This window comes from Dama dama, chromosome 11 (genome assembly GCF_033118175.1).
Source record: "Dama dama isolate Ldn47 chromosome 11, ASM3311817v1, whole genome shotgun sequence".
Taxonomy (NCBI): domain Eukaryota; kingdom Metazoa; phylum Chordata; class Mammalia; order Artiodactyla; family Cervidae; genus Dama; species Dama dama.
In genome coordinates, this window is record NC_083691.1 from 38484613 (window position 1) to 38500254 (window position 15642).

Consider the following 15642-nt stretch of genomic DNA (forward strand, 5'->3'; position numbering starts at 1 on the left):
CAATGTTAATGATAACGACAGTTGAGCTGGGAAGACACAGAAGACAGAGCAGCTGCCTGGAAGACACCTAAAATTCCTCAGCTATAAAAGGCATATTTACTTCTCAATTTCAAATTCTGTTATAAGGATGAAATGAGAAAATGGATACGACATTGCCTGACATACTGAAAAACAACTCCAAATGTTTACTATTTGTATGGTTACTCAAGGTCAGAAAGCATATCACCAAAACGAGAGTAAGTAACTCCAAAAGTATGTTCTTCCAGGAAAGCAATGAAAAAAATGTCCTAAACTATTAGAATTAGCTTTTGATTAGGAAACTAATAAAAGACATGCAATAAGATGGGGAGCACTTGTTTAAGAAAAACAGCTAACATTCTATGTTAGAATGGTGAGCTTTGTGGTGTTTTAACTTACCCTAGCCCAATCCTTCACTCACTCACTAGCTCAGTAACAGCCTTGAAAATAGCAGTCCACATTCTCAGTTCCAGAGGGAGCAGAACAAACCCCATTCACAAAGAACTGTCATTATTTCACCAACTAGTGCCTCCTTGGAAGATGGCTTGAAGATGGCTATCTTCATCTCACTCAACTTAAAACTCACCTAGCCACTACCCAGGGAACATCTGTCAAAAATAATTACAGGGAACTATTTTAGCCACTGCTGCCTGAGGCAACAGATATAAGTTCAGGAAACAACAGACTCAACTCAAAGCTTGAAAAAAAAGAGTAAGGAAGGAAGAACTTTGTAAAGTTCCTAAATATTTCTGGGAGTATAGAAGGCTACATAGGCACCCAGAGCTGTGTACCTGTCCAAGAGAGACCCAAGAAGGCCCTAGCTCTTGTTTCTGGCAGACTTTGAGATTCTGCACAATCAAAGGTGGAACCTAGGACAGAGTTGTAAACTTCCAGACAGGATGTTGAAGGTATGCCTCAAAGCACATGGACAGACTATTGGCAAAAGCTGTAAGAATTTTTGGTTCCAAGTGTTTAAGAAAATCTCTGCCCAAATCATTAGGTAATCAGTAAGTGAACAGACCGGAAACATCAGTACTCATACATGATGAAGAATACAGACTTTACAGAATTCATTCAGAAAAGCCACTAAAAACAAAGACCGAAAGTACAGCAAGCAATAACAACAACAAATCCTAAGGAAAGAGGAGAATTTGATTTCCAGAGTTGCCCATGTAATATTCAAAAAGTGCAGTTTTCAACAAAGTATTACAAAGGATATGAAGAAATAATACCCAGTGACATATAAAAGCATCAATAGAAACTATACCTGAGGAAGTCCAGATGTTGGATTTACTAGACAAATATTTTAAATCAGCTGTTTAAAATATATTCAAAGAACTAAAGGGAACAGTAGAGAAAGAACAAAGGAAACTAAGAAGAATGTATCTCTTCAAATACAGAATATTCTGTAATTGAAAAGTACAGTAACTGAAATGAAAAATTCAGTAGAGTAGCTCAGCAGCAGATTTGAAAAGGCATGAAACAGGGCATGGCCAGTGGACCAGCATTTTCATGGGGCATAAAAGGCCAGCATCATGGAACCTTTGCAGGAAGGATTGAGTTCCAGTTCAAAAGTCAGTAATTTGAGTAATCAGCAGGCAAAAGCTTCAGCAAAATTAGTAGATTTTTAAAAATCCCCTGTAGTCTTTTATTCATTCAGTTTCATACCCCCTCCCCCATAGAATTTTTAGATTAGAAAATAAAAGCAAACCAAAACAAACAAAAAAAACACAACAGCATTCATAGTCAATATTTTACCTATACACAGTGTTTTTACCTGAGGCACATTTCTGGAAATGGAGGGGACTGACTCTCAAGGGGAGAATCCAGGTTTTTCTACAGTGTTCTCTTCCTTCCTGATCTGGTCCCCTCTGGAGCCAGATGCCAAGGTTTGCTAAGGAAGGAGCAAGTGTTCATCGAGTACCTGTTATGTGCCAACACTGTATGTATACACATTATTTACTTAATCCTCACAATGTTATGAGCTAAGTCCTCTTGTTAGTTCCTTTTCACACTGAAAAAAAGAAAGTCACACAGGCAGTAAATGGCAGAGCCAGAATTCAAACTCATGCATCCAGAACTTCAAGTTTATGTCCTGCCCATTCTTGTGAGGCAAATGAAATACTGATTTGGGGAACAGCACTGAATATGGCCTCCCAACTCTCAAGTTTGGGGGTAGGGAGTGGAATAATAGGCTTCCTGAGGTTTCATTCTGTTACCTCTCAAAACATGATTTTTATTATCTGTTGTGCGTCAGAGTCACCAGAGGAGGATCTTCTTTATACACATGCCTGGAATTTACCCACTGGAAGATCTGGTTGTAAGAGAAAAAAGTTTGTTTATATTTCCTTGTAATTTTTAGAAAAGACACCAAATAAAAAGAGTGAGAGAATGAATAAAGCTCAAAGGAAAAGTATTGAATAAAAAAATATATTTTAATTAATTGGGCTACCTTATCAGCTCTTAAAGACATCAGAAAATCTCAGTAGGGTGGTATTCTGCTTTCTTGTTTGTAATCCTTGACTCAGACAAAGTTGTCTGGGTCTCCATCAACAGCTGTATTTAAAGAGTTGTTCTTTTTCCTGTCCTCAATTCAATTCAGTCATTTTTTATGAATGCCTGCTTTTTGAAAGGCTACTTTTTTACAAGTCACATCAAGAAGAAAAGGTTAAACAATAAATTTAACAAGCATTTATTGACTGCTTGATGTATGCAAAGCCCCATGCCAAATAATGCAGATTTTGAAAGGAGAAATGGGGAAATGGAGGTGGGGAGGGCATTTCAGGACAATCAAAGTGATGGCTCAGAGAACTTCTACAGATTAATACAAATATGACTGCATATATAGATGTAGATATATAGACATCTTGTGAAACAAACCAACAAACTTATTTTAAGCCTGACTGTGCACTAGTCTGAATTATTTGTTACTAATTATTTGTTCATACTTGTCTAGGTAGAGTATACTTTGCTAACTCAATTAACTACAAGCCCCGCCCCTCCTGGGTTGACTTTGGGCATAGTCTTAGGACTTGCTTTGGCCAATAGAATGTGCATGAACATAGTATGACCACTTGCATGGTTTGACTTGGCCTTCTGAACTCCTATCTTCCACCTGCAAATAACATGTCTAAAAAGTGGCTGCTCCTTCAGTCTTGGTCCCAAAACAAGAGGACAGAGAAACCTAGATCTTTCCCACATGTTGTCAAGTCCAGCACAGACCAGCAGCATGAAGCAATGCCACAGCCACAGACCCACAAGTGAAAAATAACTGTTTGGGATTTGAGCTACTAAGCTTTGAGGTACTTAGTAATGCTCCATTATTGCTGCAAATGCTGACTAATACAGCCTGTAATGATTCACAAAGACAAGCAGCATGAAATGCTGGGGTATCTAGAAATAATCCCTGAGAGCCCATGCAGGGCTAGTTTTCTACTGCTGCAGTAACAAAGCATCACGAACTGAGTGGCTTAAAAAACAGAAATTGATGGTCTTGCAGTTTGGGAAGCTCAAAGCCTGAGATCAAGGTGCAAAGTTGGTCCCAGCTGAGAGCTGTGAGGAAGATTCTGTCGTGTGTCTCTCTCTACTCGTGGTGGTAGCCTGGCAATCTGTGATATTGTGGAACCATCACCCTATTTCTCTCTTCATCTTCTCATGGCATTCTCCTGTGCCCAAATGTTTTCATAAGCATGAATTTTTTTCTTAAGGACACCAGTCATATTTGATTAGGGGTCCACTCTACTCTAGTATAACTTCATCTTAACTAAATACATCTGCAGTATCCCTATTTCCAAGTCTGTGATATTCTGTGGTACTCGGAATTAGAGCTTCAATATCAGTCGAGGTGCAGGGACACAGTTCAATTCATAACAGTGCTTTTTTATAGTTACCTTCCTTGAATGAGGGGAAGACTAGAGACTAAACATCACTATGGCTTACCGTCCCCCACCTAGGGCCATTGGCCCTTATTATAATAATTGTCACTTTGAGAGGAGTGGGTTGTTCATGACATGATATGTATTTGAGCTTTAGGCTTACAAACCTTGTAAATTCTGGAACCAGGCTTAGAATCCAGGTGTCTGGCTGGATTTTAGAACATTTTTCCTATTCGATTATGCATTTTCAGTGGTCAGTGATCTGAGGAGGCAGCTACAGCAAACAGAATAAAGGAATTAACAGTTAATGCTAGGAAAGCAAGCAACAATCACACACATTCAAATCACCTACAAACCTCATTTACCATTTCCAAGGCGAAGTTTCAAAGGCACAAAATTTCTGAAGAAAATAAACAGATCATTGATAGACGATAGCTTTAGCAATCAAAAAAGGAAGTAAATATGGTTGTACAGGATTTTTAAAAATATGACAGTAAAGTTTTATAAACTTGATGAAATGAATCATTATTTTATAAATTACAAAAATTGACTCAAAAGAGGTAAAAATCACAATAATTATAGATTAGATGAAAAAGTAAAGTCTCTTCCTATGAAAGTTCACAAAGCCAGATTTATGTAAAAAGTCTCCTGAAGTGTGAGTAACAGATGATGGAAATCCCCCACAAATATTTACCCACCCTCCTTATGAACAAAGATCAAAAACTTATGATAAATATTAGTAAAACTGGATACAGTAGAAGAATCACATCCAGGATATATTCCATGGTGACAAGCATGGTTCAGCATTAGAAATCTACTATGTAATTCATTACATGAAGCAGCGAATGGTGAAGAAACATACTTACTAGACGCTAAAGAATTTGATAAATTAAAAAACATTTTTTCTTTTAAAAATTCTTCATAAGCTGTGAATAAAAGTAAACTTAACTAGAAACCTATCATACAGAAAAACAGACCCACTATCAATAAAACTTCACGTCACACATTGCAGATCTTCAGTTCAGTTCAGTCGCTCAGTCAAGTCCGACTCTGCGACCCCATGAATCGCAGCATGCCAGGCCTCCCTGTCCATTACCAACTCCCGGAGTCTACCCAAACCCCTGTCCATTGAGTCGGTGATGACATCCAGCCATCTTATCCTCTGTCTTACCCTCCTTCTCCCGCCCCCAATCCTTCCCAGCATTAGGGTCTTTTCCAATGAGTCAGCTCTTCACATGAGGTGGCCAAAGTACTGGAGTTTTCAGCTTCAGCATCAGTCCTTCCAGTGAACACCCAGGACTGATCTCCTTCAGGATGGACTGGTTGGATCTCCTTGCAGTCCAAGGGACTCTCAAGTCTTCTCCAACACCACAGTTCAAAAGCATCAATTCTTTGGTGCTCAGCTTTCTTCACCATCCAACTCTCACACCCTTACATGACCACTGGAAAAACCATAGCCTTGACTAGACAGACCTTTGTTGGCAAAGTAATGTCTCTGATTTTAAATATGCTATCTAGGTTGGTCATAACTTTCCTTCCAAGGAGTAAGCGTCTTTTAATTTCATGGCTGCAGTCACCATCTGCAGTGATTTTGGAGCCCAGAAAAATAAAGTCAGCCACTGTTTCCACTGTTTCCCCATCTATCTGCCATGAAGTGATGGGACCGGATGCCATGATCTTAGTTTTCTGAATGTTGGGCTTTAAGCCAACTTTTTCACTCTCCTCTTTCACTTTCATCAAGAGGCTTTTTAGTTCCTCTTCACTTTCTGCCATAAGGGTGGTATCGTCTGCATATCTGAGGTTATTGATATTTCTCCCGGCAATCTTAATTCCAGCTTGTGCTTCTTCCAGCCCAGCGTTTCTCATGATGTACTCTGCATAGAAGTTAAATAAGCAGGGTGACAGTATACAGCCTTGTTCAGTTCAGTTCAGTCGCTCAGTTGTGTCCAAATCTTTGTGACCCCATGAATAGCAGCACGCCAGGCCTCCCTGTCCATCACCAACTCCCAGAGTTTACTCAAACTCATGCTCATCGAGTCGGTGATGCCATCTAGCCATCTCATCCTCTGTCGTCCCCTTCTCCTCCTGCCTTCAATCCCTCCCGGCATCAGGGTCTTTTCCAATGAGTCCACTCTTTGCATGAGGTGGCCAAAGTATTGGAGTTTCAGCTTCAGCATCAGTCCTTCCAATGAACACCCAGGACTGATCACCTTTAGGATGGACTGGTTGGATCTCCTTGCAGTCTTGACGTACTCCTTTTCGCATTTGGAACCAGTCTGTTGTTCCATGTCCAGTTCTAACTGTTGCTTCCTGACCTGCATACAGGTTTCTCAAGAGGCAGGTCAGATGGTCTGGTATTCCCATCTCTTTAAGAATTTTCCACAGTTTATTGTGATCCACACAGTCAAAGGCTTTGGCATAGTCAATAAAGCAGGAATAGATGTTTTTCTGGAACTCTCTAGCTCTTTTGATGATCCAGCAGATGTTGGCAATTTGATCTCTGGTTCCTCTGCCTTTTCTAAAACCACCTTGAACATCTGGAAGTTCATGATTCACATATTGCTGAAGTCTGGCTTGGAGAATTACTAGCGTGTGAGATGAGTGCAATTGTGCAGTAATTCGAGCATTCTTTGGCATTGCCTTTCTTTGGGATTGGAATGAAAACTTAACTTTTCCAGTCCTGCGGCCACTGCTGAGTTTTCCAAATTTGCTGACATATTGAGTGCAGTACTTTCACAGCATCATCTTTCAGGATTTGAAATAGCTCAACTGGAATTCCATCACCTCCACTAGCTTTGTTTGTAGTGATGCTTTCTAAGGCCCACTTGACTTCACATTCCAGGATGTGGCTCTACGTGAGTGATCACACCATCGTGATTATCTGGGTCGTGAAGATTTTTTTGGACAGTTCTTCTGTGTATTCTTGCCACCTCTTCTTAATATCTTCTGCCTCTGTTAGGTACCATTTCTGTCTTTTATCGAGCCCATCTTTGCATGACATGTTCCCTTGGTATCTCTAATTTTCTTGAAGAGATCTCTAGTCTTTCCCATTCTGTTGTTTTCCTCTATTTCTTTGCATTGATCGCTGAGGAAGGCTTTCTTATCTCTCCTTGTTATTCTTTGGAACTCTGCATTCAGATGGGAATATCTTTCCTTTTCTCTTTTGCTTTTAGCTTCTCTTCTTTTCACAGCTATTTGTAAGGCCTCCTCAGACAGCCATTTTGCCTTTTTGCATTTCTTTTCCCTGGGGATGGTCTTAATCCCTGTCTCCTGTACAATGTCACAAACCTCCGTCCATAGTTCATCAGGCACTCTGTCTATCAGATCTAGTCCCTTAAATCTATTTGTCACTTCAACTGTATAATCATAAGGGATTTGATTTAGGTCATACCTGAATGGTCTAGTGGTTTTCCCTACTTTCTTCCATTTAAATCTGAATTTGGCAATAAGGAGTTCATGATCTGAGCCACAGTCAGCTCCCGGTCTTGTTTTTGCTGACTGTATAGAGCTTCTCCATCTTTGGCTGCAAAGAATATAATCAATCTGATTTCGGTGTTGACCATCTGGTGATGTCCATGTGTAGAGTCTTCTCTTGTGTTGTTGGAAAAGGGTGTTTGCTATGACCAGTGCATTCTCTTGCAGAACTCTATTAGCCTTTGCCCTGCTTCATTCTGTACTCCAGGGCTAAATTTGCCTGTTACTCCAGGTGTTTCCTGACTACCTACTTGCAGATCTTAACCTCTCAGCAAAGAATTACTTGGGCTTTCCTGGGGGCGCAGTGGTAAAGAATCTGCCTGCAATACAGGAAATGCAGGTTCAGTCCCTGGGTTAGGAAGATGCCCTGGAGAAAGAAATGACAACCCACTCCAGTATCTTGCCTGGGAAATCCCACAGAAGAGGAGCTTGGTGGGCAACAATTCATGAGGTCACAAGAGTTGAATTATTTAGTATTTTATTCCTCTAGACCAACTTCGTGATCTTTTTATAGATCTTCAGTGCTTTACAAACAAAACTTTGTAAAATTCTAAGCCTTCTCCTTGAAGAGATGCCAGGGTGCCTTCTCAAATACTTTTCTGGACAAATAATGTGTGTCTTATCAATGCTTTTTTTAAGCAGACCTTGGAGTTTCTAAATTATGACATAAGTACCACTTTAATCTTCCTTTAGGGTGTCTTGGGTCTTATCTCCCCCAATTTGATGTCATGAGACCCCTTTCCTCCTTGCTTAAAATAATGTAAAAATTTTTTGGCTGCCCTGGGTCTTCTTTGCTGCATGCAGTCTCTCTCTAGCTGCAGCGTGTGGGGGCTTCTCTCTAGTTGAGGAGTGCAGGCTTCTCAAGGCGTGGCTTCTCTTGTTGTGGAGCACAGGCTCTAGGGAGCACAGGCTCTGGGGAACACAGGCTTGAGCAGCTCTTGTTGCTGCTGCTGCTGCTAAGTCGCTTCAGTTGTGTCCGACTCTGTGCGACCCCACAGACAGCAGCCCACCAGGCTCCCCCGTCCCTTAGGTTGTGCTAATATTGTAAAAAAGAGCCATTGATTTTTATGTGAAAAAGACTAAGTTACTGTGTCTCCCTCATTTCTTTCTCTATACAATTATTTATACAAAGAACAAAAGCTTTGTAAAGTTCTAAGTCTATGATCTTTTAAATCTATAATGGCAGTGAGTCCCATACCTCATGGTGAAACCTTAGAAGCAATCCCGTTAAAATCAGGAACAAGGTAAGGAATCTGGCTACAAGTTCCCATCATTCAACACTTAATGCAACAAGAAAAATAAGTGAAGTGCTAACATTGGAAAGGAATGAACAAAGCTGCCATAATTTGCAGATGGTATCATGGCAAAACTAGAAAATCTCTCAGAATGTGTTAAAATAAATGCTAAAAAAAATTTTTTTTAATTAATAAATAAATGCTAAAACTAATCAGGCTCTCCATTAAATTGCTCTGATAAAAGGCCAGCACAGAAAATTTTGGTTGTTTTCTTATTCATAGCAATAGCCATAACCAATTAGAAAATGCAAGGGAAATATATGTTCCCTTCACAAAGGCAATAATAATTATGAAGTATTTAGAAATAAAAGTGATAAGAAATATATATGCAAGGTGTTATTTTAAAAGCTATGATACTAATGCATATAGAAGAACCAAATAGATGGAGGGACTGGTATGTTCATGGATGAGACTGAATTTTGTAAATATGCTGCTGCTGCTGTTCAGTCACTCCATCATGTCTGACTCTTAGGGATCTCATGGACTGTAGCCTGCAGGTTCCATGGGGTTCTTCATGCAAGAATATTGGAGTGAGTTGCCATTTCCTTCTCAAGGGGTTTGTAAATATGCATCACCCCATTAAATTATAAATTTTGTGCACTTCCATTAAAAATCAGAATAGAATTCCTTACTAAATTTGACAAACTGATTCTAAACTTCATCCACAAGAATAGCCATGACAAATTTCAAAAAGAACAAGGAGGGCTGTGGAAGGAAGTTTCTGAAGTGACCTCCAGTGACCCCTGCTTCCTAGTATTCATGTCACATGCAACCCCTTCTGCTTAAGCAGGCTAGTTCTAATGCCTCACTTCTTCTTTTTTTTTTTTTTTTAATAGGAAGTCCTCATTTGTTTTATTGCTGAATTTTAGGTTCAAATTAAATTTTTACTACATAATAGTTATCTTATTTAGTAATGATCATGCTGTTTTTATTGTTTTTTAAAATTTATTTTATTTTTTTTTTTCATTTATTTTTATTAGTTGGAAGCTAATTACTTTACAATATTGTAGTGGTTTTTGCCATACATTGACATGAATCAGCCATGGATTTACATGTGTTCCCCATCCCGATCCCCCCTCCCGCCTCCCTCCCCATCGGATCCCTCTGGGTCATCCCAGTGCACCAGCCCTGAGCACTTGTCTCATGCATCCAAGCTGGGCTGGTGATCTGTTTCACCCTTGATAGTATACTTGTTTCAATGCTGTTCTCTCAGAACATCCCACCCTCACATTCTCCCACAAAGTTCAAAAGTCTGTTCTGTATTTCTGTGTATCTTTTTCTATTTTGCATATAGGGTTATCGTTACCATCTTTTGAAATTCCATATACATGCATTAGTATACTGTATTGGTCTTTATCTTTCTGGCTTACTTCACTCTGTAAAACGGACTCCAGTTTCATCCATCTCATTAGAACTGATTCAAATGAATTCTTTTTAACGGCTGAGTAATATTCCATGGTGTATATGTACCACAGCTTCCTTATCCATTCGTCTGCTGATGGGCATCTAGGTTGCTTCCATGTCCTGGCAATTGTAAACAGTGCTGCGATGAACATTGGGGTGCATGTGTCTCTTTCAGATCTGGTTTCCTCGGTGTGTATGGCCAGGAGTGGGATTGCTGGGTCATATCTAATGCCTCACTTCTAATAAATATAACATAGCAAGAGTGATGACATTACTTCTGAGATCAGGTTTTAAAAGACTGGGGCTCTGTATTGGGCATACTCTCTTGCTACCTCAGTTGACCTAGAGCCAGGAAGCTGCGATGATATGAGCTGCTCTTTGGGGCGAGGGTTCATGGAGCAAGAAACTGATGTCTCTGGCCAATGGCCAGTGAAGACGTAAGGCCTGACACTCCATATGAGTGAGCTTGGGAGTGGACTCTCCCAGCTGAGCCTTGATATAAACACAACCACATCGACCACTTTGGTTGCAGTCTTGTGAGAGCTCTTACCCCAGAGGCTCCCAGCTCAGACACGCCTAGATTTCTGACCCATACAAATGGAGAAATAATAAGTGTTCATTGTTTTGGATAATTTTTATACAATAATCAATAATTAACACGCCCATAAATATTCAATTTCTTTAACCACAACTGCCTCAACCTCATTCAACTTCCATTAAAACCTAAAACAGAGAACAGATGAGTCGTGGGACTCTGCCATCTCAAGGTTCCAGGAGAGTTAGGCTCCTTGGAACTCCTACTCTTATTCCCATGTTGAGGAGTTTTTTGTGTGGAAGAGCAGGTGCATTCTTGGAAGAAATGGCCTGAAGCCTGGCTTACCCTCCCAGGGCAATCTTTAACTCCCTATGTTCACAACCACTCAGCTGCAGTCCTCAGCAACCTGATTTTGTGGCCAAATGATAGCTGATCCATCTCTTAGGAGTGGACTCATATTAGTCAACCATGTGAGGTTGAAGAATAAAATTATTTCCATTTCCAAATTTAAAAGGAAAACTTTAACGCACGCTGAATCATGAGTATACCAGTCTCCATGAATCACCCCTTCTCTCTGGCTAAGTTTCTTGGGCAGCAGTGAAAGATGAATAAAGTTGGGAAGTTGGTTAAAGGAATCAAATTAAACATTAATCATTTTAATTATCGATTGCTACATAAAAATCACCCAAACCAAGCAACTTAAAACAACCACTTTGAAACTTTGAAGTGCTTCGGAACCTAAAGTGCTTATGATGGAACCTGGCAGCTCTCAACAAACAGGGGCTATAACAGCCATCCATTATCTCTCTTCTCACCAGGGTTTAGATTCGAGCCAGGCAGCACCGAGTCTTGGACGGAACATGGGCCTTGACAACAGATAAATCAACGTGCACATTCCTGAGCTGTCATTTATCATCTGTACTTTCTCCTTGGACTGCAGGAAAGGGAGCAGCGCTTTGCTTCTGTCAGAAGTACTTGAGAAAGTTAGTAGATGGATAGAAGAAGTATTTGAGACCATCTCTTGAATTTGTGCATGCTCACTCGTGTCTGACTCTGCAACACGCTAGGCTCCTTCGTCCACGGAATTTCCCAGGCAAGAATGCTGGAGTGGGTTGCCATTTCCTTCTCCAGGGGATCTTCCTGACCTGGGGATTGAACCTGCATCTCTGGCATCTCCTGCATTGGCAGGTGAATTCTGTACCACTAGCGCTTCCTGGAAAGCCTTAGATACCATCCAGATACAACAAATAGTAGATGAACCTTAGAGATGCAATGCACAGTCTTGTGTAACATATTGCACCACGATTACCAAACTTGCTAAGAGACTATAACTCAACTATTTCAACTCCTAAAAAGAAAGAATTATGCAATGTGATAAAGTCGCTAACTTTCACTAAAATGGCAATCAAATCATAATATATAACTGTATCCAACTAACATGTGATTCAAGTCAAATATGTTTCAACAACAAAAATAAATAAAAAATAGAACTAGATAATACACTGCTACAAGAAAAAGAAAGCAAAGAGAGAAATATCTAAAGAAATCCAAGGATTATAAACAAAAATACCCTTCACAAAACTGAATGGTGAAAATACTTTAGAACCAGGAGTGACAAACTCAAACATCTGCCCAGATGGAAGTGTAAATAGATGATGCTTCCAGGGGCAGATAAAACCAGGTTTGAGAGTCATGTAACTCCTTCAGGTCATCACCATTTCTGTTCCTGCTGGCTCCTTGGTAAACCAGCCAACTGTGCCATGGTCCATGTGCTGTGGCCTGTGAGATGCTCCAAGCTTCCTGCCACCAGCTGTCAGGGTCCCTGGCAAACATAAAAAGTGATAGACAGGACTGTGGCAACAGAGGCTGACTTGTCCTGCCCTGGAGTTTATACAGAGTGGTCTGAATGCTTGTGTTATAGTAGTTTCGTTATTTTGGGGACAGTGTAAATCCAGATCTGTGTATTTATTTCAGGGTTTGTGTGTTGTAATAATTCTATTACTTAAAATGGGTCTTTCAGCTGATCAGTGAACAGACAGAGAATAAGACCACAAAGAGACATGAATGTGCAAGAGATTTACTATGTTCACAGGTCCTAGAAGAGGCAGACCCAGAACTATGTGCAGGGGGCACACAGGAGGAGTGCCAGGGGAGTGGGCTCTCTCAAGCAGGTGGGGAGCCAAGAGAGAGTGAGGCCCTGTGGACAAGCGCCTCTACTGGGGGGTAAGGTGAAGTACAGAAGTGAAAGGTGTGAGTGAATTTCACTGGGGTGATTGAAAGCCACTAGGTCACAGTCAGGGAGGGCAAGAAGGGGAACATGTGGCAGGGACCAGTCTTATCTCCTGGTCACTTGGGCAGGGTGCTCACAGTCTATTTATGGGAATATTCAGGCATCAGAAAAACATGAAGCTTTAAAACTTTACAATATGGTTTGGTGCCTTTAAAAAATTATTTTGCAATAAAACCTTTTGGTAGCAATGAAATTACAGAAAGGAAAATACTAATTATTTTTAAGGGAAATTGATGATAAATGGATGATAAATGTTTACTATGGGGGCCATAGTGATATCAGACCACATGAAAACAAGAAGATACATATCTCTTGAAAAAACATCAGTATCTACTACAAGAGCTAGAGATTATTTTAAGATTGTGTCTAATTTGCCATCACCAACTGCAGAAGGTACACTTACCTATCATTCTGTGAAGTATAACTTTTCATTTAGATCAAATGATCAGTCTTCTAAATTCTTAATTTCTAAACTAACTCTGCTTTAACTCAAGTTTTTTTGACGTGTAGAAACAAAGTTATGGCTGTTAGTATATAGGCAGGCCCCATTTATCAAAGAAAAAAAATTTATGTATTTTACATTGATATCATCAAATGACTCTAAATGAAAATCAGCTGGACTGATTCCAATAATGGTTTGACTAGTTTTTTAAAACACTCACAGAATCATAGTAAAGCTTTTGGAACTTCATTCTGGCAAAGACAAACATTTGCCATTATATTAAATGCCATTATAGAATCAAGTAATAAGTTCAACATTTATGATAAAATTGTTTGAGGGGGATATGTGTGTTGGTAATCTGAATATCAGTGGAGCATAGTGTTGTAATAAGAGCTATGCTCTTACTAAATTAAAAAAATTGTGGGGAGAATTCTATCTCTAGAATTACTTTTTTGCACACATAATTCACAATTATACTCAAGCGTCCAATATTCTACAAAACCACGTAGGAGCTGCAGTTGACAACATTTATAAATATAAGTACATATGGAATAGTACAGAAAATTAAGTTATTGTTAAATACCAAATAAAAAACAGCCCTTTTAGGATTTCCCTGGTGGTCCAGTGGCTAAAACTCCACGCTCCCAATACAAGGGGCCCAGGGTCGCGATCCCTGGTGAGGGAACTAGATCTTATATAACACAACTAAAGATTCTACATGCTATGAAAATCAAAGACCCTGTGTGCCACAACTAAGACACAATACAGCCAAATTAACTAATTAATTTAAAAAAAAAAAAAACCCTTAGCTTGGCAGAATCTATTGTCTCTATTTTCTATTGTTAATCAGATCTTATAAAACTGGGGCCCTTAAGGAATAATTTTGTAAATTAAAGTGTCTTACAATTGTATTAAACTTTAAAAAATTTTAAATTTGGATGCATTTTAAGCATAAAATAATTTAAAATCTGCAATTAAAGTGTCACTGACTATAATACCAAAATAAGTCAAGTTTTAAAGCTTTTAGTAAATTACAATCATTGAAAACAAAGCTTATAAACAGAAACATTGACATTTATTCCTATATATGCTACAGGACCTTTAAAAATTAAATGAGAATTTTAACTGATATTTTCTAATTGTGCTTTGAAATGTCTCTACTTATAAGAAGAATTTTCTTTTAAAAAATTTTTAATGGGGCCTAGTCCCACAGTCCAAAATCACTGCAGATGGTGACTGCAGCCATGAAATTAAAAGACGCTTGCTCCTTGGAAGAAAAGCTATGACCAACCTAGATAGCATATTAAAAAGCAGAGACATTACTTTGCCAACAAAAGTCTGCCTAGTCAAAGCTATGGTTTTTCCAGTAGTCATGTATGGATGTGAGAGTTGGACTGTAAAGAAAGCTGAGCACCGAAGAATTGATGCTTTTGAACTGTGGTGTTGGAGAAGACTCTTGAGAGTCCCTTGGCCTGCAAGGAGATCCAACCAGTCCATCCTAAAGGAGATCAGTCCTGAATATTCATTAGAATGACTGATGTTGAAGCTGAAACTCCAGTACTTTGGCCACCTGATGTGAAGAACCGGCTCATTGGAAAAGACCCTGATGCTGGGAAAGATTGAAGTTGGGAGGAGAAGGGGACAACAGAGGATGAGATGGTGGGATGGCATCACTGACTCAATGGGCATGAGTTCGAGTAAGCTCCGGGAGTTGGTGATGGACAGGGAGGCCTGGGGTGCTGCAATTCATGGGGTCACAAAGTCGGACACGACTGAGCAACTGAACTGAACTGAGTCCCAGAGTCTAAAGCAGGTACTGGCGACTGCGAGTTGGGCTGGGAAGGCTGGTGGATGCTACCATTTGGGAATTGGGGGTTGGAGGGATTGGAGAGGTGGTTGAGAGGGTAGGTGAAGTTGTGGTAGTGAGGCAACTGCAGGAAGGTTGATGGGGGGTGCTCCCCAGGCTCCTCCTCTCACTTCTGCCCTCTTTCTAATTGTGTTAAACATGTAACGTAATATTTATCATCTTAACCATTTTTAAGTGTATAGTGCAGTAATATTAAGTATATTCACATTGTTTTACAAGGAAATCTCAGGTCTTTTTTATCTAGCAAAACTGAAATTCTATATCCATAAACAACAATTGCCCACTCTCTCCCTACCCCAAACCCCTGGCAAACTGTCTCTATGAATTTGACTCCTCTAATACCTCAAATAAGTGGAATCATAACCCTATTTGTCTTTTTGTGACTGGCTTATTTCGCTGAGCACAGTATCTTCAAGGTTCATCTATGTTGCAGCATGTGTCA

The 15642-nt window shown here is 39.8% G+C and overlaps 1 protein-coding gene across 1 annotated transcript in view; it reads right to left on the bottom strand.

Moving 5' to 3' along the window:
- Positions 1-4076: 4076 nt before the first annotated feature.
- The window catches only part of APLF (aprataxin and PNKP like factor), a 126177-nt gene continuing 114611 nt past the window's right edge, over positions 4077-15642 (bottom strand). Inside the window, exon 10 of the mRNA XM_061155156.1 lies at positions 4077-4167. Coding sequence (XP_061011139.1) covers positions 4148-4167 — 20 coding nt within the window. The 3' untranslated portion in view covers positions 4077-4147. The remainder of the gene's footprint in view (positions 4168-15642) is intronic.